General features: G+C 41.4%; 2 protein-coding genes across 2 annotated transcripts in view; both read right to left on the bottom strand.

Annotated features, from left to right (window-relative positions):
- The window catches only part of cpt1a2b (carnitine palmitoyltransferase 1A2b), a 29,218-nt gene extending 27,712 nt beyond the window's left edge, over positions 1–1,506 (bottom strand). Inside the window, exon 1 of the mRNA XM_029509346.1 lies at positions 1,362–1,506. The gene's annotated coding sequence lies outside the window, so the exon portion shown is untranslated. The remainder of the gene's footprint in view (positions 1–1,361) is intronic.
- Positions 1,507–7,216: 5,710 nt separating this feature from the next.
- On the bottom strand, positions 7,217–24,939 carry brsk1b (BR serine/threonine kinase 1b). The gene is made up of 20 exons (XM_029508116.1): positions 24,241–24,939; positions 23,732–23,826; positions 22,008–22,093; positions 21,568–21,708; positions 20,282–20,398; positions 20,108–20,141; positions 19,936–20,004; positions 18,851–18,997; positions 15,771–15,802; positions 15,304–15,468; positions 13,931–14,028; positions 13,643–13,793; positions 13,481–13,541; positions 11,687–12,296; positions 10,363–10,411; positions 9,786–9,909; positions 9,545–9,646; positions 9,066–9,174; positions 8,498–8,587; positions 7,217–8,404 (listed from the first exon to the last, which is right to left on the bottom strand). Exons 1-20 carry the CDS (start codon positions 24,326–24,328, stop codon positions 8,181–8,183), a joined length of 2,592 nt encoding a protein of 863 aa, XP_029363976.1. The 5' UTR covers positions 24,329–24,939; the 3' UTR covers positions 7,217–8,180.
- Positions 24,940–26,282: the final 1,343 nt, after the last annotated feature.

Raw genomic sequence — 26,282 nt, 5'->3', positions numbered from 1 at the left:
GGGGGCTCTGAGGGCCCCCCATTGTCTAAGTCATGATGAGACCCAGCTGTTATAGATGAATAAGGCCTCTGGCACACACAGGATGAAGACAACGACACAGCAACAGTCACATAACTCGTAGAAAGTAGGTCAACATATAATCTTTGAGGTCATTTTCCAGTCTGTATGTATGTTTGTGTGTGTGTGTGTGTGTGTGTGTGTGTGTGTGTGTGTGTGCAGTGTTCTGTCATCCATCCGCCTTCCATCTGCCCAGCCAAGCGACTGATTGCTGCACATCCCTCACTTCCCACAACCATTACTGTGTTTGTGTGTTAGTGCATTAATGAGATGGAAAGAATGACTGTGGGAGGAGAAGTGCAGGCATCGCAAGCAGCTCAGAGTTGCTAACGTTTTAGCTATACACACATGATTGTTTGAATGTCTTGTTTCTGTATTTCAGACGAGCTCCAAGATTATCTGCAATTGCAAGAAAACTATTCTGTGTTCCCCAAAACGTAACTTATTGTTGTTAAACCAAAAGCCAAGTCTTTATCGCTTGAATTTAAAGACTAAACTTTAGTCCTTCAAGTACAAAAGTTTGGAAAATCTTGTCCAGTTGCTGCATATGCCAGTGTGTTTGTGCTAACAAACCTGCAGCACTCACTCTCTTCCTAATATAGTTCCACTTAATGAGTCTTAGCGTCATGTTTGTTTTTCCTAAAAATAGATAGCTAGATATATTTAACCCCCCAGAAGGTTGTTTAAAAATACTTACTTGTGTTCTGAATATATTAAATTAAATTTCTAAGCCTGGACGAAGAAATTATCGTTAAAAAAAATACCCTAAATACAAAATTCTGACCAGTTTCTCAAATGTTTAAATTATTCGGACTCTGAGGCAACACATTTGAACAAAGCAACAAATGGCGGTGTGTTAGCAAGCAGGCCTGACCGGTCCAACCCGCCGGGTCAGGGGAGACTGCGGGAAGAAAGGCGCGCACGGACACACACACACACACACACACACACACACACACACACACACACACACACACACACACACACACACACACACCCCAAGTACAATCCTCACCTGAGAACTGAACGAAACTCAATCAAACACCCCGCTGTTAACCAAGTGAAGCAACGAAGTCCAGTCTTTGGTCAGTTATGAATGTCGTTCGTTCGCTGTCTGTCCCTGACGAGCAAACAGTAACCATCACCAGGCCGCCGATGTGCCGATCAGTCTGCAGTCCGCAGCGGCTTCTCTGTCAGATCCTACAGATGGCTGCCGCAACGTCTTCCTGTTTGTTCGCGGAGCTAAACGAGAAGCCGGAGCGGCAGTTCAACGAAAGCCGACGAAACACAGTTAAATGTTTTACCTGGAGAGTCTTTGGGGGACTTTTCTGGGCGAGAATCCGGGTAGAGGAAGGCCTGAGCGGTGCTCTGCCTGCTTCCCGAGTAATAACAGAGGAGCTCTCGGTGAAAGCTAACGTCTCCTCCAACCACCGGAGCACAGATGTTCTGACTGCGGAGGATGGCTCACTCCCACACCTGGTTCAGACAGCAGTGGGCTGCAACGCGGTTGTGCCAGTGTAGGCATTAACTACTGGAGCTTAAAGTCATTAATAATCAAATAAGACCCCAAAACATGAAAACTTTGTTTGTGTTTTTGTTTGTTTTTTCCTGTGTATTTTAGTTAGTAAGTAAAGATAGGTCTGTTTTAATTTCCTTCCCGTGTTTATTGCTATAGATTGCAGTTGGAATACAATTTATATAATAGAAAAATGCAACTTGTTCTGTAGAGCTTTGCTTTAGTAGCTTCAACTGTAAAGAAGTAATTTTTTTACTTGTTATTTTGTTGCGCTCTCGCAGAGTCAAAGTGAGAACTCTTCCCTCTATTTTCTCCCTGCATGACTGTAGATGACGTCACACGCGGGGCCGTTTATATTGTAATAAAAACACAAAAAAACGAAACCGGGGAGGTTTGGAGAGCTTAGATCGCACTGCAGCGTGACCAGCTGACGGATTTCAAAATGATGAGGCGTCAATGTGAAAATGGAGAACTACACTTCCTTTGTTTGGTTTCCTTTAAACACAAAGGCTGGTGTCAAACACTTCCTGCAATAAAACGTGCTAAAGCAGAACTCCACATGGATGTAGGTCTGTGGATCCTTTGTGTCAGTTCACATCGCAGCGAGCCTCTCCTATTCCCATTCAGCATTTTACCCACTTCACCTTCTTCTCAAAGTACAAAAACCTTCTTAAAAGTGGAATTTCAAATAATTACATTTCATTGAATTGTCATATGCTAGCATCTTTTTTACGTTCATAAAACAATGCAGTTGTACTGGAAATTATAAGACACACAAAATAAGGTAAATATATCAACAGAAATTACAATTACTAAAAATTGTGAGACAATTATTGATTGGTGTACTATATTTTTATTGGCTCTTGCATATCTGCTTATTTCACTGCTTGAAAAGAAATGTTAGAAGGTCTTTGAGGGTCTGGCCTTCTCCTAAATTGTCAAGCAACACAGATTTTTTTTCGTTTGTTTTTACAAAAACCTTTATTGTGGACAGCCTCGTTAAAACCCTGTGACACTATCAGCCTTAAAATGCTTCCCTCAAAGGATGCAGCCCCTGAGTTGAGACACGACTTCTCATGGTCAGTGATGTCAGAGCCCAGAGGATAAGCATCTGTCACACAAGTTTCCTCACAGGACTATCACAGTAATTTTCCCATCAGGCCATGAAATGATTGAAATAATATACCATGAAACAGAACACAACACCAGTATATATTTCCACTGTTTATTGGTCAGTATTTTTCACAGGCAATAATAATCATTGTCATAATAGTGCACTTTCCCTTTTTTGTAATTATACTACAGACATTTTTCATTGTCGTTGTCATCATTTGTTTTATTAGCAGTTCTCTCGACCCACCCTCCCCCACACACCTGCTCCTCCCTTCAGTTTTTTTTTTTAATGACATCATGAATTTCTCCAGAATAAAAAAACTAAACAAAACCCTTTCTTTACTGTTAGGGGTGGAGGGTCATGAGATGAGGGGATGACTGATAATGGGGTGTGGTGGGACATAGGTTGGAGGGGAAAATGGGGCGTAGACAAGAGATTACAGTTGTATAATTCTATCTGCAGAAGAAGAATGAGCAATAATGATGAGAGAAGAAGAGCGGTGCGGTGACTACAATGTTGATAAAAGATAGTGAATGCTACATAGATATGAATGGCATACAATGGAGACAGACAGGCATATAGTGTATACAAACATACACAGCGTCTGCATTTAAGTATACAGTGTATAAAATGTATACAAGAGGAGGGGGTGTTGATTACATAAGGGGATGAGATATGTGCAGTTGGGATGAGGATGGGTGTAGATTCAGGAGGTACAAAGAGAAGAGGGAGAGTTGCAAATATTATATGAATGGGTGAGTGGGGGAGGGAAGAGTGGAAGAGGGAGAGAGCAGTGTGATCCCTTTCCACAGGTGAGTTTAGCGAGCAGGGTAGCCTAAAATCTGCCGAGGGTCCTGTTGAGTCTTTGAATAGATTTCGAATCATAGTGAAACATATTCTGGAGCGGCTTTGTTTCGTCTTCTATGTTCTTCTAATGCCTATCCTTTAAACTAGAGCCTTGCTTTCTAAAAGGAGCACAACATGACATTCTGTGTCCTGTCTGTGTGTTATTTAAAGTTTGCTGACCTTTCTGATGTGTGCATCTCACGGCTAGATTCTCCTTAGGGGCCTTCTTTATTGTGCCACGATGGGAACAGATAGCCTCCAATTACACAAAAGGGGAAAAGACAAAGTTACATCTAAGGTCAAAACCTAGACTGAAGATTTTTCTGGATTTTGCCCACCCAGTGTCCCATACTACAAGCACAGAACTGTCAGGAGTTGGAAGCAAATTTCACAAAGCTCTCAATACCAAAACCTCACTGGAGGGCCTGACGCTTATCTGAAGAGTTCAGTTTTTATTTGGATATTTATCCCTTTTCTAAACTTGGCCTATGATATTTAAGTACACGTTCAAACAAAATTTTACAGATTGCCGGAATTTGTGAGAGACAAAGCGAAAAAATTAGTGAATGAAAATGCAAAATGAGTTAACTTCCATTCTCCTTCAGTTAGGCTTTACCTAAATGCGCAGTGACTGACAACACAATTGGAAGTCTATTGGGAATGGGAACAAGACTGAAAGCCTGCAGCCATGCAAGCAGCTCTATGAAGCACAGTTACGCTCTGAGCTAAAATGCCAGCATGCTAACATGCTACAAAAATAAATAAATAAATACAAATAATAATTAAAAAAATTTAATAAAAATAATTTATAATAATTATTTAAAAGAAGAAAAATACAAAACAAAACCAAAACGCTAACATGCTACTGTTTAGCAGTTAGCTTTTCTTACAAAGTGCAGTTAAAGCTAATGGTGATGCTATTGAAATCCAGAATTTGGTCTTAACCAAGGAGAGTGCTGCCTTAAAGAAGGTTTGTAGGCTAACCTGGATGTTAGCATCACCCTGGTTCCCTTGACAGAGAGCCAACAGGATTTTTGTATGGGCTTTTCAATGCTGCAGAAAACTAACTCTGACAAACACAAATGTACGATACATGCACATTTTGTTCAGAAGCACAATCTTCACAAATGAGCAACTTTGATGTTTTTTTTCACCAAAAAGAAAAAGCTCATGGCTAACTATCCAGCAATTCTACAATCGTGACTTTGGTGTCGCAACTTGTAGTTTGATTTAGCGCTGACCTCTTCTACAAAAACTGGAAAAAGGTAGTAAGTGCTAGTTTAAACACAATCAGGCGATTGGTGTGATGACGTTCATGTCTCCAACAACCAGTGTTTCAGTTGACTGCTTGCAGGCAGCCAGCCTTTTTTAAGAGATGGAAAACTTCAAGAAAACACAAGTGATGTATTTTATGTCTTGAGCTTGTGTTAACCAGAGATCTTATATCAGCCGTTTAACCACAAACCCGTTTTTACAATCAATAGACTGAGACAAGGAGGAACTTGTGTACATTTTCGGACTCATGCCTTAATTGCTTTTTGCACAAATAAAAAATTTTTACCTGTGTTCAAAGGAAAGTTGGATAATTAGAAAGTCAGAAGGACAAGAGAACATGAATGTTGAAAATCCAGTAGATGTTTAGCTATTTTAACGCGTAAGGGAAAACTTTGACCTGCTGATGGTTGGCTGGAGCGTATTTTTAAAATTCCCCTTACAAATAAACAAACAAAAAGTTTCCCTCAGGTAAATCTTGGAAGTTACAATTCTCCATCCTCAACTATTTCCTCATCGTAACTTTCATAGCAACAATAATTTAAAAATAAAAATCAAACTGTCATCAAAGACATTGCAAGTAAGTAAGTAAGTAAGTAAATAAATAAATAAATAAATGCTCAATAAATATAAAGGAAACAAAAAAATTATTACATTTGTAATAATTGCAAGTTTGTGACATTCACGCGGCTGCCGCTGTCCTCAGGTTTGCTGGTGGCAAACACTTAAAAAACAGACAGCGAAAGAAAAAGGAATGGGAACTAAACAGGAAAAAACTGGCAAAATGTCATTCTTCATGTGTGGCTTGAATCTTCTCTTTCTCCTTTCCAGGCATGTGTGCAGAGTCCTTGTGAGAAAACACACAGCAGAGCCCCCCCCCCCCCCCCCCCGCCATCTTGTGAAAGGTTCTACATTATTTGTTCTTCTCTTCCTGGCTATCTCCTCTGACAGGCAGAAAGGGCTTGAGGCTTTATTCAGAGCTTGGATGAGGCCTGCATGATTCTGCATCTATTGTTAATCAAAGAGGGTTTTGTTTGCCTAACGGTGGGCCTAAAAAGATTACACATTGTTGTCCAGTTTGACCGGACTCCACAATTCCACCACTTTGAAGGACTGTAATATCATGGCTTTAAATCTTCAACTTAGCTAAAGGATAGGTTTGCCATTATTAATACAGTAATCACAATCCATATGTACAATGGAAGAGCTACTGGTCACTGCAATCAATCACCCTCGCCAAACCAGATACAACAAGATCCACCATGTTAATATGGGATTTCAGCAGTCTGAGTCTTGTGCTTCATCTGCAGCCTATATTTTAAATGAAATTAGAATTGAAAGAGTCAGAATAAATGGTTTCTTCCACTTGGCATAAATAATGTTAGTGTTGACAGAGAACTGGCAGCACTGCAGTAAATCCAAAGGCATTATCTGAACAAAATCTCTAATTTCAATGATGTGACTATAAAGCTAACACTGTAGCATCTGTGAGTAATGCATAGCCCCTGGTGATCGAACTGGGAGATACTGCATCACACAGCAGCCATGTGTGCTACTGTTCATTGATTACACAGTTATGTTTGTTTGGGATTTGGGAAGTACCCATAACAACAAATCCTAGCAGTGTTTACAAGCAGTTTCTTTGAGACTACGCATCCATGTTTGTTTGGTTTTCAGGCACTTCTATAGTATCAAGTTATGATGTCCTGGTTGATCCAAGACTGTTCTGGTTTCAAGGGGGTGGGTAAAATGTCCTGCTTTTCAACATTCATTCCATAGTATGTGGGTTTTTACCACAGTTAAAAGATTAATTATAGTATTACATGTTTTTAGTGCTCATCTAAAAATTTGTCCTGTCAGGCCAATATAAAAAAAACACACAATCCACCATCCAACTATCTATAATTCCGAAAGGCTCAGTCTCAAACAGGAAACAAGTGCAGCAATAATCTCTTTTTCTGAAATCATTGGCAGATCTTATCAGCATCAACCTCAGCTAGCAAATGAATTGTTAATGCTGTAAAAAGCCAAATAAATGAAACAAAACGAATGTCTCATACATTATCCTTTGTTTAACCTGCTGCCCCTTGTTTTGCTTACCAAGCTATGAGATGGACAACTGTTGCTCAGCAATGGGGTTTAGTGAATCTTGGTCTGACTCAGACAGCTGAAGTCTCATTTTAAATAGTTTAGATGGAGCTCAAAGTTATTATGCATATTTGTGTGGAACAAGGACTGTTAATTGTGACGCCTATCTCTTACATTGTAGTTGCTGAAACAGCAGAAACTACAACAAAGAACAATAACTCTTTCACTGCACACATGGCAGATCAATGCTGTATTAAGATAAACTACAACTAAAGTCTTTGATGAAACTAAAGACTTTCATTGTCATCTATAAACTAGCTGAAGAAGCTTTGGGCAACTTCCTTTGCTACCAAATGGATACCTACTTCTAGTTATCCTCTGTTTTGTCTCTATCTATTTATCTCCCTCTCTTCCAGTGGGAGCATTTACTTGTCGTGGTGTGACGAGTGGGGCTAAATCTAACCAGCTATCCACTTTTCCCTCCTCCATTAAAGGCAATATGGTATCATAGCTTTATCAGTGTAATTCAGAAATAACTGTCAGACTTTGATACTTCTCATACTCTCCAGGGAAAGTTTTAATCTTCTCTAAGTTCCCCTCTGCTCATTATTTTAAGATAAAATCCACTTCACCAATAAAGTCTTAATTAGGATTCATTCGTTCTTTGCTCAAAAGACACCATTGTTTTGTTGATTTGCTTACAAGCATATTATTGTCTTCAATCAGAAAATGAGGAGAAGCAAGGAGAGTGGGTGTTTGGTCTGGCGTTGTTCTGGAGACTTGATGAGGTGATATTTGGATGGACACGAGGTGCTATGCGAGAATGCCCTTGAGGTGCTTATTATGCCATTTTACAGACTAATGATGATTTCCTGTTGGATTTGAACCACATGTTGCATGTGGCTTGTTAGTGGGAAGGTAATGTGCTTTCTTTGATTTTTCAGAGTGGGTGAACCATGTGTCTCCCTGACTGTGAGTTTTTCATGGATCTTTCTAGTAAGGTCGGACTCTTCGGACATTCTCACCCTCTAGGTGAAGCTGCCCTTGAAGACTGACTAGAGATCAGCTCAACCCATCGCTCCCATTTCTGCTTTAATCAGCCATTTGTGGGTGAATTTCCGTCATATCCTTAGATCAGCTTCAAGGAAAAACTTCCCCCTCCTCCATCCCATTGCTAAGGAGTAATGGTAGGAAGCAAGGCAGGCAGTAAGGAAACAGATAAGGAAACAATGTGGATAGGACGAGAGGGAAGGAAGCGAGAAAGGCCTCTCTTCCATAACATTCTTCTCATGGATGAGACTGGGTTCCATTTGACGATGAGAGGAGTCTGGTCTTGTCTTTCCCTGACCCTCGCCTTTGTAAGACGGTGCTACTGCTGCTCCCACTTCCGCTGCCCCCATCCACCGCACGCTCCCTCTCTCCCCGCTCACGATCTGATCCGCTTTCGGAGCGCCGAGAGTTTTGACGTGAAGGAGTGCTGGGCTGGCGGGAAAGCTGACCGTTTCTCTCATCTGACCAGCAAGATGTGAAAACAAGGAGAGAAGAAATGAAACAAACCAACTCTTGGTACACCTAGTGCATATGTGCTTGTGTGTGTTACTCACCAGCCAGTGCCTGCACAGAGGGCTGATCATGAGTACTCAGGAGCTGAGCCTGAATGGTTTCCACAACTCTTTTGAATCTGCGACTGGGACCTGAGCAGAGAGGGGATCAACTTTTCATTGTCGAATTGCTACTGCAAAAGGGAGCATTTTTAAAAGTCTTAAATATAAGGAATTACAATGAAAATTCTCACAGAACCATGAAATGGGTATGGATGTGTCTGATATTCTACTGATACCAGCCAAATTTTTTTTCTGCCAGGTTAACCGATGTTATCCATTTTCATTCGCTCTTAGGAATAGCCATTGTATGAATTATGGGCATGGCCTCTGGTTATTTTTGTCTCTGAACATGCATCTGAAAAGTTTATAGGTGTTATCGCTTTTCTAACGCTGCCAGGGAGACTTTACAGAAGATACTGTGATCACACCTACTATAAAGAACGGGAAGGACAATTTGGAAAAAGTACCCTCAGTACAGAAGCAAACTGACATACATGTGCTCTCTTCAGATACTCCATTGTAATGAACTCACGTCTTTATCTATCTCCATGTCAACGTATTTTCATACCTGCTATAAGAGTGAAGGTGACGCTATAGATGCCCATTTCCCTCCTTCCTTCCCTCTCTGCTCGCTCCCTCTCTCGCTCCCTCTCTCCCTCAGAGAATGCAATGTCCACCTACAACGGTAAAAGAACAATTTTAATTTTAAAGATTTAGGACATAGTGATAGCAAATGTGTTTAGAAAAATGACCCATGAAATCTGTAGACTGGTATTAAATCTCTTTTTAAACACAATTTAAGAACTGTATATTTTTAGACTATTCTCGTTTTCTTGGTTCCTAACAACTTTATATTTTTATATTTACAAAATTAGAAATCAGAAGCTTCTCAAAGCCAAAATAAAAATCTGTATCTCCACCATACAACATTCGACTGAATCTAATGCAATTAATGTAATGCTCACAGTAAAAAACTCAAACTCTTCAGAGGGAGAAGCTAAATTTTGACTGGAATCAAGGCTGCAACCATTGAAAATGAAATAATACTTGGAACTTGACAGGCTTCTGGAAGACAGAGGGGCCACCAGAGGACTTGTACTCTGCTCGGAAACTGTTCTGAGACACCACACTGTGGCTGAGGGACGGGATCTGGAGAGCCAAGAGAAAAGCCACTCAGGGAAAAACAAAAAACAAAAAAACAGATACACTTAAAGCTGGGCCTCTAACATTATAAATAGGAAATGAAGTCATGCTGGCAGCCACTGAGGTTTATCTGAGCTCTACTCACAGAGAGAAAGGCATGAACGATGTCAGCCTTGATGGAACTGAGCGGCTTGTCTCGAATCAAAACAAAGATCTGCTCCTCTTTCTCCAGGCTGATGAAGTTACCAAACCAGGACCTCTTGGCAAGTCTGTGAATAAGCAAGTGTTTCATATATAATTTTACTGACGTTAAAATGCAGCATTTGTACTCAACATTTCACTTACAGGACAGATTGAATGAGACGCTCAATATAACTGCTATCACATAAAATAGCACATAGCCAGAGGGCATTTACTGGAGCCTCTTGTAAAAAACAAAGTCTGCATGCCAACTGATTCTTTTTTGCAAATCCTACAGCTATAGTGCACTTACAAAAACTAATGCCTTTGGACAACAGTATTTGCATTCCTTCTATCTTTGCTGGTCTCTCTAAACAACTGGACAGTTCCCATCTATGTTCTGGACCTTGAGGGCGTTACAGCACCAAAAAATTACTACTACTACTACTAAATTACTACTAAATTGTTTTGTCAACCATGGTAAGAAACTTTTCTTTTTTTGTACTGAGATAGAAAATATATTAAGACTTGTGTGTACTCACTCTGGACTGGACTCTGGAGTTAAACTGGACATGTCCTCGGATGTAGGAACTAAAAGAGGAGGAAAGACGAAAAGGGCATTGACTCTTCATGATAGGCTTTGATTCAATTTCACCGATTACGAATTACCACAGAATCTGACATTATTCATCACAGCCTCAGGCTTGTTTCACAGTAATAGTAGATTCTATCTTGGGTATAGATGCAGAGTAGGAAGAATCTGATTGTTTTAACCATTTGCAGTACATCAAGTGCACACTTACGAAGGAAAACATTTATGTCTCACAGTTATGGACATGCTGTTGTTCAGCGCAGCAGAAAACCTCAGTTTGCCAATGTACCCCCTGCGGTTGTGGGGTTTTGCTGAGATTCTGTCAGACGTTGTATTTAGGCTCTGGGCCAGGTTTGGAACAAGCTGGAAGTAAGTGCATGTAGCTGGGTCAAGTTATTTTTAGGGGTCAAAGCAGCTGACGCTCCTGCAGCCCTACTGTTTTTGCTCTCATTTTTCTTCTGCTTCTTTTTCTGTTCCTTTTTGTTTGTGCAGCAAAAAACACAAGAGAAAAACTCTTTGTAATGAAAAGCGTAAATAAAAGTCATCATCATTATTTACCATGTCATTAACTTAGTATTTTTTATGTATTAAATAAACATTAACTACATAGCATCTTACACTACTGGCAAATCCAGATTAAACTCTACACCTAAATGTTCGAACTATGACCTGATGCTAACAAAGTGGCTAGCAATCATTGAATTGGCCCCTTCAATTGTTTGCTCATTATTTATCATTTGCCAACTATCAGCAACCAACCAAGGACATACCTTTACCCCACCAGAAATGATAAATCAGGTGTGACAAAATAGCAAGAATGCTGACTTCCGAAAAGTAACCAAACAAGGACATACGAGCTATTCAACAGTCTAAAAGAAGGAATATATTCGTCTATAAACCTACCACAGTTAATGTACATTTGACAGCTTTTCTAAGTCATAATCTTCAGTTTCTGCTATTAAGGTTGTTAATCTTCACTGCAGCATAAGACTTGATTCTTAGAGTCAAAATCATTTTCAGTTCTCAAGTTATATTTGTTTTATCAGTCTGTCCCAGACAAAAGGCCACCATTCTTTACTTCTCTTCCCAGAGGAGACAACCATTTTCTTCTGACATTTGTTTGCCCTATTTTCTCTTACTGTAAAGCCCATTTATTGTCTGATTTCCATTGACCTCCAAAGAATAACTGAACTTAAACAATTAGATCTGCTTCCATTTTGCATCTCTGCGCTGGATGATTTATTTTGTGTAGGTTTTGTTTCAGCTTCACGAACCTTGCAGTTTGCGCCGGTGAAAGCGCGGCGAGCCCAGCAAGTTGTTTTTAAATGAATTGAGTCTTGTTCTCCAGTGGGCAGAGCTTGAGGCAGCCAGTCCGCCACTGCCGCCTGGGCTGGAGGGCGGGGTTAGTGACAGTGAGGCCCCGCCAGCTCCGTCCGCTCTGGAAGAAGAAGACGACGAGGAAGAGGAGGGCGGGGTGGTGGAGGATGGGTGCTGGATTTGGTGCACAGGCGTGCCTAGTGGGGTGGGCAGCGGTGAGCCCTGTGGCGTGACCTGTGAAACAGGGGGAGGGGTGGCAGAGGAGTTAGAGGATGAGTGGACGTTCTTGGACTTGAAGACAGATGATGATGGGAAGTTGAAGAAGCGTGGGATGGGAGAGAGGAGCGGGGACGGAGACGGGGAGGGGGAACGTGGACCCTGAAGAGGGAGGGACTTCATGGAGTGAAGTTGGGGCCGCTCAGCGGGGCCCTTTGAGGGCAAGGTCTGGGTTTTGGGGTCAGGCGTTGGGCGGGTGGGCCGAGAGGTGGTAGAACTTCCTGGTTTGGGGTCTTTGGAGGAAGCAGAGGTGGAGGTGACTTCTGATTGGCTGAAAGTGAAGACCGGGCTCTGATGGGCAGACAGAGAAATATGGGGAGAAGGAGGGATAGAGGGATGGACAGAAAGCAATGGTCATGAGTTATGATTAATGGATGTGATTTTTCAAAAAGACTGGACCCGATCTACCAAAGGGATGGGTAAGTAATACGTTAACTGTCCCCATGTGCACAGACTTTTGTAGGACGCAGTATGGTGTGTCCATGAAATGAGAATGTGTATGACCGACAGTGTGACAGTTTGATGGAAAGGTATGATAAGCAGCGACAGTCTGACCCAAAAAGCAAAAAGATCACAGGAATTTTGTTTTTATATTTTTGATGGCCTAAGATCATTTTTATGCATTAAAGCAGCTTTTTATACATTAATGTTAACTATATACTTCAATAGAAAAAGACAGGAAAAAGAGGCATGGGGAAATCACATCACCACAGGTTAAAGGACAAAGTTAAAGCTACAGTTTTCCTGTTGCCATCAAATTACAAAGGAAAGGATAAAGCCAACACTCTGTTAAATCTTATTTTAATATTATTTGAGCCAAGTGCAGTTGTTTATACTGAAGATGTAAACGTTAAACAAAGCAGTAAAAATCTGAAGACTCCTGCTGCTGTTTATGACCAATGTGAATGAAGTGCTTCCTGTTCTGTGGTGTAAAGACAGCAGTGGAGATAAAGTTGAGCCGTGTAAGGTAGGGATTGACCAATTATCGGCCGGGCCGAGCCAGGAACCCTCACCACATTTTGGAAAACTTGATTTACTGTAGAAAACTTTAGGGAGCTATTTATTTGTTTGAGTTTTCATTTATAAGACATGCTGCTTAGCCTAGGCACTTTTTGTTAGAATTTTAATACAAAGATGTCTATTGTCTAAGATAAAAAATAAATAAATAAATAAATAATAATTAAAAAACTTGTAAAAACACAAAAAACATGTTGCAAATCTGATGCTGTTTAATAAACATATGCTTAAAGGCATTTAAAAAAAGTTAAGTGTTGGAGTTTGTATTACTCAAAATTTTGACACCATTATTTTCGCTTTTACTGCAAATGAATATCGGCTACAGATATTGGTTATTGGCCTCCATGACGCCATACTAATAATTGGTATCGGTATCGGGCCTGAAAAAAACAAATTGGTCTATCTCTAGTGTAGAGTTGAACAAAGACGTGTAGATTAAATGAAAGAGAAGCTCTTACCCTGGGACTGCTGAGTGGACTGGAGGACAAACCTGTGGATGCTCCGCTGACTGAGCGAGACCTGATGACAACAGTTGGTAGTTTATCGTTAAAGTTAGGATTTTTACTCCCTACAATTTTAAGTAGCTAAAAATGTCATGATACAGCATTGTTGGTTAATACCTCTGGCTGTGTGCATTTGTGTCCAAGGCCCTGCGAGGTGGCGTGGGAGACCCCTGTTCTGTGACACTGAGGACTTCCAGGCTCTTCCTCTCCGGACGACAGCGGCCATGGCGTGTCAACATCGGGGAATCCACACGTTTCCTGGGTGGGTCTTGGAGGAGATCCAAAGAGTGGAAACATTTTTTATTGTAAAAGCAGAGTTCAAAGTCAAACTAATCTTTTTTTCATAAGCTTTTGACATGTTATTCTTGTCTGGACCATCAATGGTTTTAAAGCACAACTGTTCACCGGCATCATTTCTGGGAGGCAGATCCTCGTCCTCACAGCTAGGGTACCGCTCTTTCCTGTCCAACAGGAGGTAGTAGATCATCTTCTCCTGGTTCTCTCTATAGGAAGAGAGACACAGAAATCACAGGTCAAAAATAACAACAGAAAAGACAGACAGTTGTTCCAGGCCTCCTGACAGCTTCTGTATATCTGGCAAAAATTGTAATAGCTGATCAGCTCATATAGGAAATATTTAATATTTAATAAACAGTCAGAAAACATTAATTATTAAATATTATTACATTTGGTTCAGTTCGGTTTGTATAGATAATTACAAACCGAACTGAACCAAATATCATTTGTACTTCTGAACACTATCGGCAGGGCAAGAGCCTAAAAAGTCTAAATTGTCATACGATCATAGCCTAAAATCTGAAACTATGTTTATTCATCCCTTTTCAGGAACTAAAATCATTTCAGTGCCTTTTTATTTCATAGTTGATGGCTTTGTTCTATTACAGGGAATGTTTTGCAATTGCTACATAGCCAGTGTTAGCATTAACAGCTGTTTATTTCTGAGTCTGTAGTAGAGTTGTAAATGTATCAATTAGAATTGAGCTAGGCATCAAATTCATTGTTTTCTTCAGCAAGCACTGTTTCCAATTTAGCACTTCTTCTTAAGTTAGCAGCCGGTTAGCTCCAGCCCAATTGGCCAGCTTCTCACATTCCAATGCCGAGTCATCCAGGCTTGCCCTAAAAGAGAAGCTTCTCAGAGCTCTTCCACATGTACTATAGGTGCAACACTGGCAAGTAAACAGCTGTCAATACTAATACTGGCTATTAACTTGCAATCTCTTACCCCTTGTTTCTTATGAGCTCTAGTTACTGATATGCTATGATGAAATTTCAGATGCGAGAGAGCTGCTTGAACTATTCATATTTGTTGGCTTTTCTTGTTCAACAGGAAAGTACTAGTGCTGCTGCTGTAATGTAAATAAAGACGTCAGGGTTAAGATTAGGGTTAGGGTTTGTCTTATAAGGGATTTGTGGAAATATGGACATAAGGGTGAAATGAAAGAGGCATTGTTGATACTGTTGCTCTTTTTCTTGTCACTCCAGGCAGATTAATGACGTTAAATAAGTGACTGGCTGTGTATATGTGTATATGAACCTGATAGGCCAGACACAAGCCTGTGTTTACCAGCCATGGCAGTGGGGCTGCTAATGATTCCACCTTATGAGTCTGTGTGTGTCATTGCACACTGCGGTCCTGAACACACAGACTCATAAGGTGATCGATGAAACTGACTGATCGGTGATTGGATTTTGAGTATCATACTTCACAGAATATTTTGGTTTGAACTGAAAATGTTTGATGGGTCATATTTACTCACTCCTCACTTGTAAGGTCCTGTGTGAGTTTGACTCGGTCTCTGAAGCACCCTAAAGAGTACATGCTCTCCAGCACGTCAGGATCCAGCTCTGTTAAGGACAGGATCCTCTTCAAACACACGCGACGAGGAGGCGGCTGCTCAGGGCAAGGCTCGTTACGGCCACTCCTGACAGGGGAACAACATTTTCTGTTGTTAATATGTGAAGCTAGACATGTTAGGAACATCTTAAAGATTACAGCAAGGATTGGGAGACAATAAGGACCAATATTGCAGAGGTTAAATTTCCACTGGGGAAGCGAAATTGGAAATTCCCATTAAAGGAAGTTCTGTTAAAATAAACAAAATAAACACAGGAATGAGAGACTGTTTCTTTTGCTTTGCAGTTGTTATTGCTTTGTTGAAGCAGCTTCAGACAGGGCAGGAACAGGAAAGTGCGGACAAAGTATGAAAGAAAATGTGCAACTTACTGGTACCAGGCGTGTTTCTGTATTGCTTCTAGCTGTAATCAACAAAAATATGAGACAATGTTAAACCACTGATTAATTTAAGAACATGCCCTCCTTTTTTTAAAGCTCAATCAACCCTGTGATAACTGTGATGACTAAGCAGTAAAACACTTTGGCATGTATTTTCTCCATGAGAAGGAACAATTTGTTTTAAGTTAAGTTTAACTTAACATTAACACTATACCTGTACTGTTTAATTGATATACTTTTTGGCACAGCAATGGCTAGAGAGTCACATGTGTTTCAGAAGCCTGGGATCAATGGTCAAAGTTTTAACATGTTCAGTTGTTTGGTTTATGACTGAGCACATGGAAAGCTAATGACCTTTACATCAGGCTCAGATGTGCTTTGTGTTTAGAGCTAATTGACAAGTGTTAGCATGCCAAGTGAAATGGTGAACATGGTAAACACTATACCTGCTTAACATCAGCATGTTAACATTGTCACTGTAAGCATGGCAGCACAATGACATTAGCCTTAAGTGCAGCCTCACAGAGCTGTTGGCTGCTGGCTGTAGAGTCATGTTTCTACTTTTCATGACCCCAGGATTTTTTTTTTCAGCAGTTCTGGATGCCCTGGTACATCATATACTCTGTATAGTGTGTAGTCCCCTCTCTGCATTAGGACGGCATACAGTGCTAGCCAACACATCAGTGCTGCACAGGGTCTCTCTGGGGTGGAGCAGTTGAACTGCTGCAGTTTTACAAGAACGCAAAAGTCATAAGCGGGCCTACTGTGACCACTATATTTGTACATCTGCAGACATGAGAGTAGCTTGCAGCTGCATGCAGTTAGAGCTTTGAATTTGCAAGTTAGTTTTGAGGCACTTTTTGCTGCACAGATGAGAAACTCCTCCAGTCTCCTCCAGACCTTGATGAGAAACCTAAAATGCTAGGATTCATCTCAGGTTCATGCTCACTGCAGACTTACTGGTTTTACATCGGCGTGGTGGGTGGTTTCCATGGAATGAGCAGGCAGACAGGCACAGATAGTCTGACCTGGTTTTAGGCTTCATTAATCAACAGCTCATCAGGCAAATACAAACCCACAGCTTTGATTAAATCTCCTCTGTTTTAGCTGAATGACTGACTATACTTTTACATTCGCTGACTTTTTTCATTAGTAGCATGCCAACCACAACATCACCATGTCTGATAACCATGAATTCATTTCCATCCCACATGTCTGCTTCATCCCAGCTCCCTCTTATAACTTGCAGAGGAATTTCTTGCAGTAGTTCTTTCAGTCAGTGGTTCATCCATTCATCTACTCATCCCCCCTTTTTGCCTCTCTGCACTCATTATTTTCAAGTTTTTCTTTCAGAATGGGGAGTTGACATTTAGGTGAAAAGGAAGAGATCCCTCCTTTCAGCCACTGATGAAGCAATTCAAAGCATCCATCCATTCATTCATATTGTACATGTGTATGCTTAAGTCTTCCCCTCTGCACACTCTATACTTCCTTCACTTCTCCTCCCAAACTTTGAAAACAGATATAAAAAGTGCTGTCATGATGGATTCTCCTCCTGCCTCCAAGCGATACCTTAAGCTCATTCTTGTGTTCCACCTTACTCATTTCCTTTCCCCTCATCCTCCCTCTGTAAACTCTTAAGTCAGTCTTCATTTCTGTCATCATGAAACAAACCTTTTGGCTAAGCCCCCCCCCCCCCCCCCTTCATCCCTCTGAAATGCCAGGCTTATGGTTCATGATCTGTTGAGCCTGATGCAGTGCAACACGAGGAACAAAAATTGACCATTTGCAAAGTCTGACTGCAGGTTATTCCAGCCTTGGATTCTCACATGCACATCTAGATTGGTTCTGGTTCACACTCAGAAAATTTGCTGTCCGACATTGAGAACCACAGCCGGGATCTGCCCAGATGTATATGCAATTGAGCGAGAAGTTCTTTTTGTGCTATCTACCTTTTTATTCCTCCATATGCCTGCCAACTCTGCAGTTTTCACTGATAGCAGCATATTTATCTTTTATACAGGAATTTTTATGTAGAATTCCTGAAGCAAGCAGCAGGGGCAGATTTTTCCTATCTAGGAGGCAACTAACTTTCTAAGTAACTTTCTGTCAGCAACTAGATGTAGCTAGTTGTCTATCTTATTAAAAGCCGTTTCTAAAACTGTAGTCCTGGACATAACATAATCACCATCATCGGTTCATTTGTTATTTTATATTTTCGTCATTTTCACTATTAAGCTCACAAGAGAATCACTCTCAGGAGTCTCAAATTTATTTCAATAAAATAATGCTATCATTGTCCAGAGCTGGAAACACAGAAGGTCAACACCACTGATTACTGATTAACTTAAGTTCCTTCAGGATCCTGACCCTAACATTGATGACTGGTTACTGGTTGGCACATTGGTTGGAAATGCTAATGTTTGGAGCTATGCTACAGCAGACAAGCAATGCATTTAATCCAGTCTTTACACATCTGGAGATGTGTAAATAATTTATGAAAGTATGATTCTTACTACAGCCCAAGCATGTGGAGAGGGCTAAAGCTGATGATTGCTAACATTTGACTGGGCATCACCCATTCAATAGATGGAGTTTTGCAAATGGTCCATTAGGTTCATCATAGACACAATTATGGATATGATGTCTGCTCTTCTGCAATCTCTGTGACATTTTCAGTTAATTAAATAGGCTGACGTATACTGTTTGACTTGTCACGTACAAAATATCTGATTTGTGCTGCTTTTCTCCCACTGACCTGGGAGGAAACAATGCTCACTACATCAAAGATTTCTGTGCACAAAATGATTAGATGATATTAATTCATTAAACGTCCTGTAAATGTTACTCAAAATGCCAAAGCTCATCTGCACACTGCTGTGTGTTGACAATATTAATTAAAACGTGTTTCTCATCAGCTTTGACAGAGTTCTAATGTTGTTCAGTGATGCTGTGCAAACATACCCCCGACCACAAATCCAAACATTCAATGTGCCTCAATATCATTGCTTTTTTAAATGTATTTAATTTTTTAACTATCCCTCCTTCCCTTGTCTCCATGATCTCCTCACCGTGAGTCTCTTATCAGGGTTGACTTCTATCATTCCCTTCAGCAGAGCCTGGCAGTCAGGAGGTATAAAGTGGGGCATGTGAAACACTCCGCTCTTCACTTTCTCAAGAAGCTGCCGTAAGTTGTCGTGGTCAAAGGGCAAGGCACCCTGGAGCGGCATGAGATGGCAGATAGTGAAGAGACACAGGAAGAGAATGAGAAATTATGGGAAATGTAAATAAGTACACGATTCAATCAATCACTCAAACCTAGTATATTCAGTACAGTCTAGGTTGTGTGGCCAACGAGATTTCTGTAATCTTTCTGAAATCACTGAGTCTTTAACATCCAGACTGTGTACCCTTCTCTTTTTCATTTTTCCATCTCCCTGAGCCCAACCCCTTTGCTCTTCCTCACTCTGTTGTTAATCTCCACAAGTCTTGCCACCGTCACAGCTGTAGAGTCTGGATATACAGCCGCACACCACAGACCACCCCCATGATCCTGCTCAATGCCTGCTGATAAATTAATTATAATTAAAAAATAATGACTACTGTGAAGTAGCTGCTATTTTTTCTGTAATTATACAAGATATCTTGAGGAGAAGGCCTAGACCTGCTACATTTAGAAAGAGCCTTGTGATAACTTCTATTGTGAGTTGATGCTATAGAAATAAAAATTGACTTGACTGCACTGTAAGGTTTGGACAGTAGTAGGTGGTACTTTCAAGGGTGTCCTGTGGCGTTTTCTTGCAAACACAAACAACTTTGTCTGACTTGTGTTTCATTCATTCATTTTTCTTGTATTGTTGTTAGCATGTCAGAATACTAGCAGTCAAACAGGGGAAACTTATGAAGTTGCGAACTGTGTGAATCCCAGTAGCTGTTACAAGTCTTGTGGAGGACAAGCAACAAACAAAACTTCAATTATCAAAATGCTGTCACTGGTGCCCAAAGATCTCCCCAAGGTATCTTTAATACTTCCTAAAGACAAGCTAGCAAGCAAAGTATTAAGTTAAATGTGAATATATTTCTGTATAGGATTAAAGGTAGGTAAATGACAAAGACCTCAAGAGAAAGATAGATTAGAATTAAATAATGTTCATACCACAAGAAGAGCAAAGAGGATGACTCCACAACTCCAAACGTCTGCCCTGCGGCCATCATACTTCTCCCCCTGATACGTGAACATAGATAGAGGGTAACATTAGAAATGCTTACACGTATGTGCGCGCGCACACACACACACACACACACACATACAGACTGAAATTACCTACCCTTATGACCTCTGGGCATGCATAATGTGGAGATCTGTAAGGAGAGAAGTGGGGAAATTAGTTTAGTTTGAGTGTACAGTTCCTTACTAATTGTATCTGCTAAACTGTGTTTCTCCTGATAGACAGATGTTTTTAAAGTGTTTTAGAACCCCAAAGACTGAACACTGTACGCACCCACAACTGGTTTCCAGCAGGCTGTCTCCCACTTGGAGGGAGGCCATGCCAAAGTCTGCTATCCTGATGTTGTTCTTCTCATCCAGGAGAAGATTCTCTGGCTTCAGGTCTCTGTGGCTGCATACACACAGGTACACACACAGGTCTTTTTTCTGGACAAGACAGAGCTACTAAAGCTAAACTGAGCTTGTTTGACTTCAACCAGTCATGCAAACATTTGTACCCAAGTGGACATGTGCTGCTTAAAAGACCACAGTGCATGACCCTGCATGTTCTGGATCAAATGGCGAACTTGGTTAAGAGTTGCTGTTGTCTGTGACAACGCTGATCTGGTTCTCAGGAACTACAGCTCAACTTGGTGATTACTGTCATGACATGATATGTTTACTGCATGCTTGATCTCCAGGGTTAAAGAATTTCAGTATCTTAATTATTCAACTAGCAGCAGAGTTGTATGGCGTTTAGCACCATTGCCTCAGAGCAAGAAGGTTTTTTTTTTTCAATTCCCAGGACTCTACAAATAGAACTGTGAGGAGTTTGCATGGTTTCCCTGTACCAATGTGGGTTCTCGCTGGGTTCTTCAGCTTCCTCCCACACTACAAAGTCACGCAATTTTATGTTAATTGGCGACTCCAAATTGCCCAAAGGTGTGAATAGTTGTTTCTCTCCCTATCCCTCCTTACCCCCACCGCTCCCACCAAATAGAACTATAAAATAACTATATTTAACTTACATTTAGAGCAAAATATTATATTTTTACTCCACTATATTTTTGGCACATGCACTATCCAGACTTTTTAAATTAAAAATATACACAAAAAGATACACTACATATAAATATAAATACAATGCATTGTTGAACATTAAACTATTGCCACCTTTTTGTTATTTGGCTCCATAATGTAGAAGATTTTCTAGTCAGATGCCTGACAAGAGGAAGCCTGACCCATGGGGTCAGGGATGACTTGTTACTTTTACTACAGTTACAGTTTGCTGAAAATGCTACTGTACTTTTGCAGAATCAGCCATGCTGGAATCTGATTCCAGTAGAGGTCTTTCTTTTACTGGGATATTTTCGCAATGCTGATTTGGTACTTTGATGTTCAAACATATTTTCCACCATTACATTAAAAGCTTTCAACGCCTTGGTGTGATGGACAATATGAACCATCAGATGAATGTGGTGTATTAAATGGTTGCAGAGAATCAACAATTATTTTCTAAGGGCAATCAATTTCACATTTAAAGAGGCAAAACAAGATACTGGAGAAAAGGTTCTCACATACCATATGGAATGGCTGTGGCAGAAGTCCAAGGCAGAGATGATTTGTCTGAAGAACTTCCTGGCCTCTTTTGGGGTCAGCCTGCCCTTCTTCACCAGGTAGTCAAACAACTCCCCGCCGGACACATGCTCCAACACCAGGTACCTGGGAGGCAGAAGGGCAGGCAGACAGATGAAAATAGGTGAGGGAACGGAGGGCTCCTTGGCAACATGATTTGAAAAAAACTGCCATCAACATTCATGTTCATTAGTCACTGCTGCTTTTTCTATTCATGCAAACATTCGCCCAAATAACACATACTTGCAGCCTACTATATAGTTAACAACATATGGTTATCTATCTAAGTCTTGTATTACAACACCCCCCCTCACCGGCAGAGATCCAGAAGCAGAAAGGAAGGACAGAAAAGTGGACTAAGAGGAGAAGGATTGAGAGATACTCACAGGTATTTGTTATTCTCATAGACATCATGCAGCTTCAAAACGTGAGGGTGCTCGATTAGTTTAAGAATAGCTATCTCTCTCTCCACCTGGGCAGACAGGGGGAGGGAGGGATGTAGAGAGGAAGAGGAAGGTTACAAATGATGTGATTTGAAATGTAAAACGAAGAAGGTTGACATGGGTGTTAAAATGTGAAGGAGATAGTAAAAGTTTGTGGGGTTTTCTTTTGTACAATGTCATATTAACATATCCACAGTGAGCTAGCAGATCCTTATACTACTAATAAATTACATAGACAATAGACAAACTGAACATCTGCTTTTAAAAAGCATTTAGCTGGTTTAGCTTGGTTGACCATCGATTTTAAATCAAAACATCTGATAAATCCACTGAACCTTACCTGCCTAGCATCAAATCTCATGTATATGAGAGTAGTGGCTATGCTAAACGTGGCTAGTGTAGCATTGAGCAACTAAAGGGTTGGATATTTCCTTCCAAGTAGCTGATTCAAGCCAAAACACAGCTAAAAGTCAGCGAACATTACATTTAAATTTTCCCGGGTGGCCAGAAACACAACTCCAAATCTAAACGACATTAGCTTCCTGTCTGCTGCGCAAAGCTAACAGTATGCTAAGTCGCGAATGTTAACTTTAGATTGTGATGTTATGCTAATGTGGCTTTAACAGCGTGTTGCAGTTATTTCAGACAGACGCTATGTTTTTGATCTGTCTGTGGTGAGAAGAGCACGATGCCACAACAACAACAACAACAACAACAACAACAACAACAACAACAACAACACCACCCCCCCAAAAAAAACACGAAGCCAGATTCAGATTGCCGACATCAGAAAGCTGGTTCACTTCCTTGGTGTCAGAAGTGCTTTAGCTGACCTTCCCATCTAACAGGCAGCAGCCCAGCAATGCAGTTAATGGCAGATCGCAGTCGGCAATGGGCAACTTTCCAGATCAATACAGATCAGCACTACTACTGTGTAAGAGGGGACAGGAGACCGAAGGCACGTGTGGGCCCCCCCCATCACCATTATCTGTCACCTGGTCAATCAGAAATGTTACTGAACGTTCCTGATTTTATACAGCTAAAGCAGCAGAAACCTCAGCCTCTACGACGGGCTGATTCTTCATGCAAAAGTTTCAATTCAATCCGTGCGATTACGGTACTTAGAGATGTTTGCCGGTAGTGAAACATATGACATCACAACGGCGGCCATTCTCGCTGAGTGAACTTTTCCACGTTACCTGCTATGTATTATAAAAAGCAGACAGAACAGAGCTTCAAGTTATCAGCCACATTAGACACACCGGCCGATAAAAGCTTTTTAATTTGTATTTTATTTCAGTCCAGTGTGTTTCAGCTGCAGCAGCTTTCATCACATGGGCTTAATTCGCAGACTGAAATCATCTCTATTGTTCGTACACAGTGGCAGTGCCCACACACTCAGCAGCTCCAAGTTACAACACACTGTCGGGCTTTTCCTGACAAAAATACAGACTCTATTTCTGTTGGCTGGAGAGTGCAAGACTAACATGATTGCAGCCTAACAACAGATACAGCAGATGCAGCAGATAGATAGATAGATAGATAGATAGATAGATAGATAGATAGATAGATAGATAGATAGATAGATAGATAGATAGATAGATAGATAGACAGATAGATAGATAGATAGATAGACAGATAGACAGATAGGTGGGTAGATGCTATACCTTCATTAGAACAGATTCGGAGAGTTTCTCCCTGTTGACAATCTTTATGGCCACCTTCTGTCCTGTTATACAGTGGACACCCAACTTCACCAGTCCTGCAGGGGCAGACAGAGACAGGGGAAGAAAATATTTGGATATCAGAAATCATAATGCAGTGTGAAAACTGGATGGAAGGGATGTCATAAATTATTCAAAGGGCTTTACTGGCATTGTCACAAGCACAGACTAAACAAAAAAAAAAAAAAAAAAAAAAAAATCAAATGATATGGATATTATGTCAAATGGCACGCCGATGTCCTCTCACTCTCCAAATTCTAAAAGCACACCCTGTAATGAGACTATCTGGGACTGAGCAGGATGAAACAGTTGAAGATAAGAACACACAATAAGGATTAAAGCATGAACCCTCCGTATCACATTGCAAAGGGTGTGTAACACCGTGGGATCAGCTGATGCATAAGTCCCCTCCGCCTTGCTGCAGGAACCGAGGTGATGTAGGCGGTTCCTACCTGTCTGTCCCTTCCCGAGCGTCTTCTCCAGCCTGTAAGGCCCTACATACTGGTTGGACTGGCCCACCGTCAGCTCCTTGCTGCTCATCGTTCCCGAGATGAAAATCAATTCCTGATATAAGGCAGATCAAGATAGCGCTCGGTGCTGCTCCGTGCGTAATGCCGTAACGCACATCACAGGCGGCCGCACGGCGGTGGAGAGGAGAGGAGGTGCGGAGGACTGGTCGTGATCTAAAGCCGGGCCCTGCAGGCTACTCCCATGCACTTGTTTGTCATGCGGTCAGGTCCGTGTTGGGAGTTTTCCACTCTGTAAGGCCTAGAATAAAGTATTTTCCAATATTGGGACGTGTCTCTTTCACTACAGCAGCATCATTCAGAGGGAAGGTAGAAAAGATCAGCAAGAAAGGGACGTTGTAGTGAGGTTTGGCCGGTGCCAGTGAACAGTCACATCAAACCCACCCCTGCTATAATTAACAGTAGTTTAAAGCTGATTGATCCTGTTTAGCTTATGGAGCTGGTCAAAAGTGGAGCAGTACAGAAAAGACTCTGACTCAGACCTGGACAGGAAGGCTTCATTAGCCTCAGACTGATTTCTTTTGGAGCAGAGTCTCAAATATCCCAGGTCAGAATGCTCTGATTGAATCCATTCTCTGATCGATATCAGGGACCCCCCTCCTCTCTGCTGCTGCCGTCCGAAAACCTTTTCATAATTCTCCTCAAGCCGGGCCTCGTTTGGTCAGGACCTGCCTTTCTGGGCAGACGCGACGTTGTCCAGATAATAATCTATTATCACAACAGCATCAGCAAGAAGAATGGCTTTTCCGATATCCGGTGCACACTTTGGCTTACCCCCTCCCCGGCCCTGCATCAGGAAATAGAGGAAGAGGGGGGAGAGCATCAAAAAGCCGAACAGCCTCGGCTTAGACCGGGCCAGACAGGCGGAGCGCGCCCGTCAGGACAGCTCCGTGTACCGGGGGGACGATCAGCGCTCAGCCCGGTGATTCATCCCGTTTCTCGAAACAACAAGCATCCTCAACTGGCTTGGTGGTGGTAGCCGACTCCCCGCTTCTCCTCCCTCCCTCCCTCGCTCCCTCCCTCTCGCTTCCTCTCTGTCTCTTTCTGTTGGCCCTGACCGGCTCTGCTCATGATATCACCGCATCTCCTCCCTCAGCTGGCGCCAGGCTGTTGCAGAGTAGCGCAAAAATCAGCAGAGATCGCCTCGAGGGGGGGGGGGGGGGGAGATAATCTTTCAGGTTGTCAGAAGTTGCCCTCATCCACAGGAGTGTCATCATCCACGGGTTGGCCTCCTCCTGCTGCTTCTCCTCTGTTTCCCCACCCCTCACTCTCTTCCAGCTTCCTTCTCTTCATCGGGCAGCTTCAGCATCCGGGTTCCGCTTCGCCCTCCCCATCTCTCCCTTCTTCTCGTGCCCCCACCCTTTTCACTACAGCAAAAGTTCCACATTGTGTGATTGGCTACAGGGAAACACCGAGACGCCACCAACTGCCTCATGGCCCAAGCCAGCATCGTTGTAACTGAACAGAAGCATAGATGGCAAAAACACACACATGTATTATTAATAATACAAACATATTGACAACAGTCTACAATAAGGGCAAAGGGTGTGTCATAATACTCTCAATTAGTAAAGATGACCAATAAAACAACAACCAATAAAGCAAGCGTGGGTTAAATATAAAATATATATGTATGTGTATATATATATATATATATATATATATATATATATATATATATATATATATAATGAAAAAAAATTTCTGAACTTTGGCTCTCATGTCTTTCTCTCCCAATATAAAACAGCAATGTAATGAATAGAAAAGACAATCTCTAAGAGCAGTGTTCACCTTTGACCACAAAGATAGGTCATCATGTGCCAAAGAAAAACTGGGCCCTGCATAACCACATGATGTGATGAAGGTTCACGCTGTGATATCTGTATGACGTTGAGTCCCAAATCTTAATCCTTTATAATCTTAATCTCTTGATGCAGTCAGGTTGATGGTGCTCAGATTATCCAGTG

The sequence above is a fragment of the Echeneis naucrates genome, chromosome 8, assembly GCF_900963305.1.
Source record: "Echeneis naucrates chromosome 8, fEcheNa1.1, whole genome shotgun sequence".
Taxonomy (NCBI): Eukaryota; Metazoa; Chordata; class Actinopteri; order Carangiformes; family Echeneidae; genus Echeneis; species Echeneis naucrates.
The sequence above is the reverse complement of the archived record's forward strand: the minus strand, read 5'-3'. Positions and strand labels throughout refer to the sequence as shown.

What these genes read in the sequence shown, in the direction of transcription:
- brsk1b (XM_029508116.1), bottom strand. Translation starts at nt 24,328, where the DNA reads ATGAGCAGCAAGGAGCTGACGGTGGGCCAGTCCAACCAGTATGTAGGG. An exon ending in CATGCCCAGAGGTCATAAGG is followed by an intron (nt 20,005 to 20,107) that starts GTAGGTAATTTC and finishes TTCACGTATCAG; the next exon opens with GGGGAGAAGTATGATGGCCG. An exon ending in CAGGACCTTACAAGTGAGGA is followed by an intron (nt 14,029 to 15,303) that starts GTGAGTAAATAT and finishes CTCTTCCTATAG; the next exon opens with AGAGAACCAGGAGAAGATGA.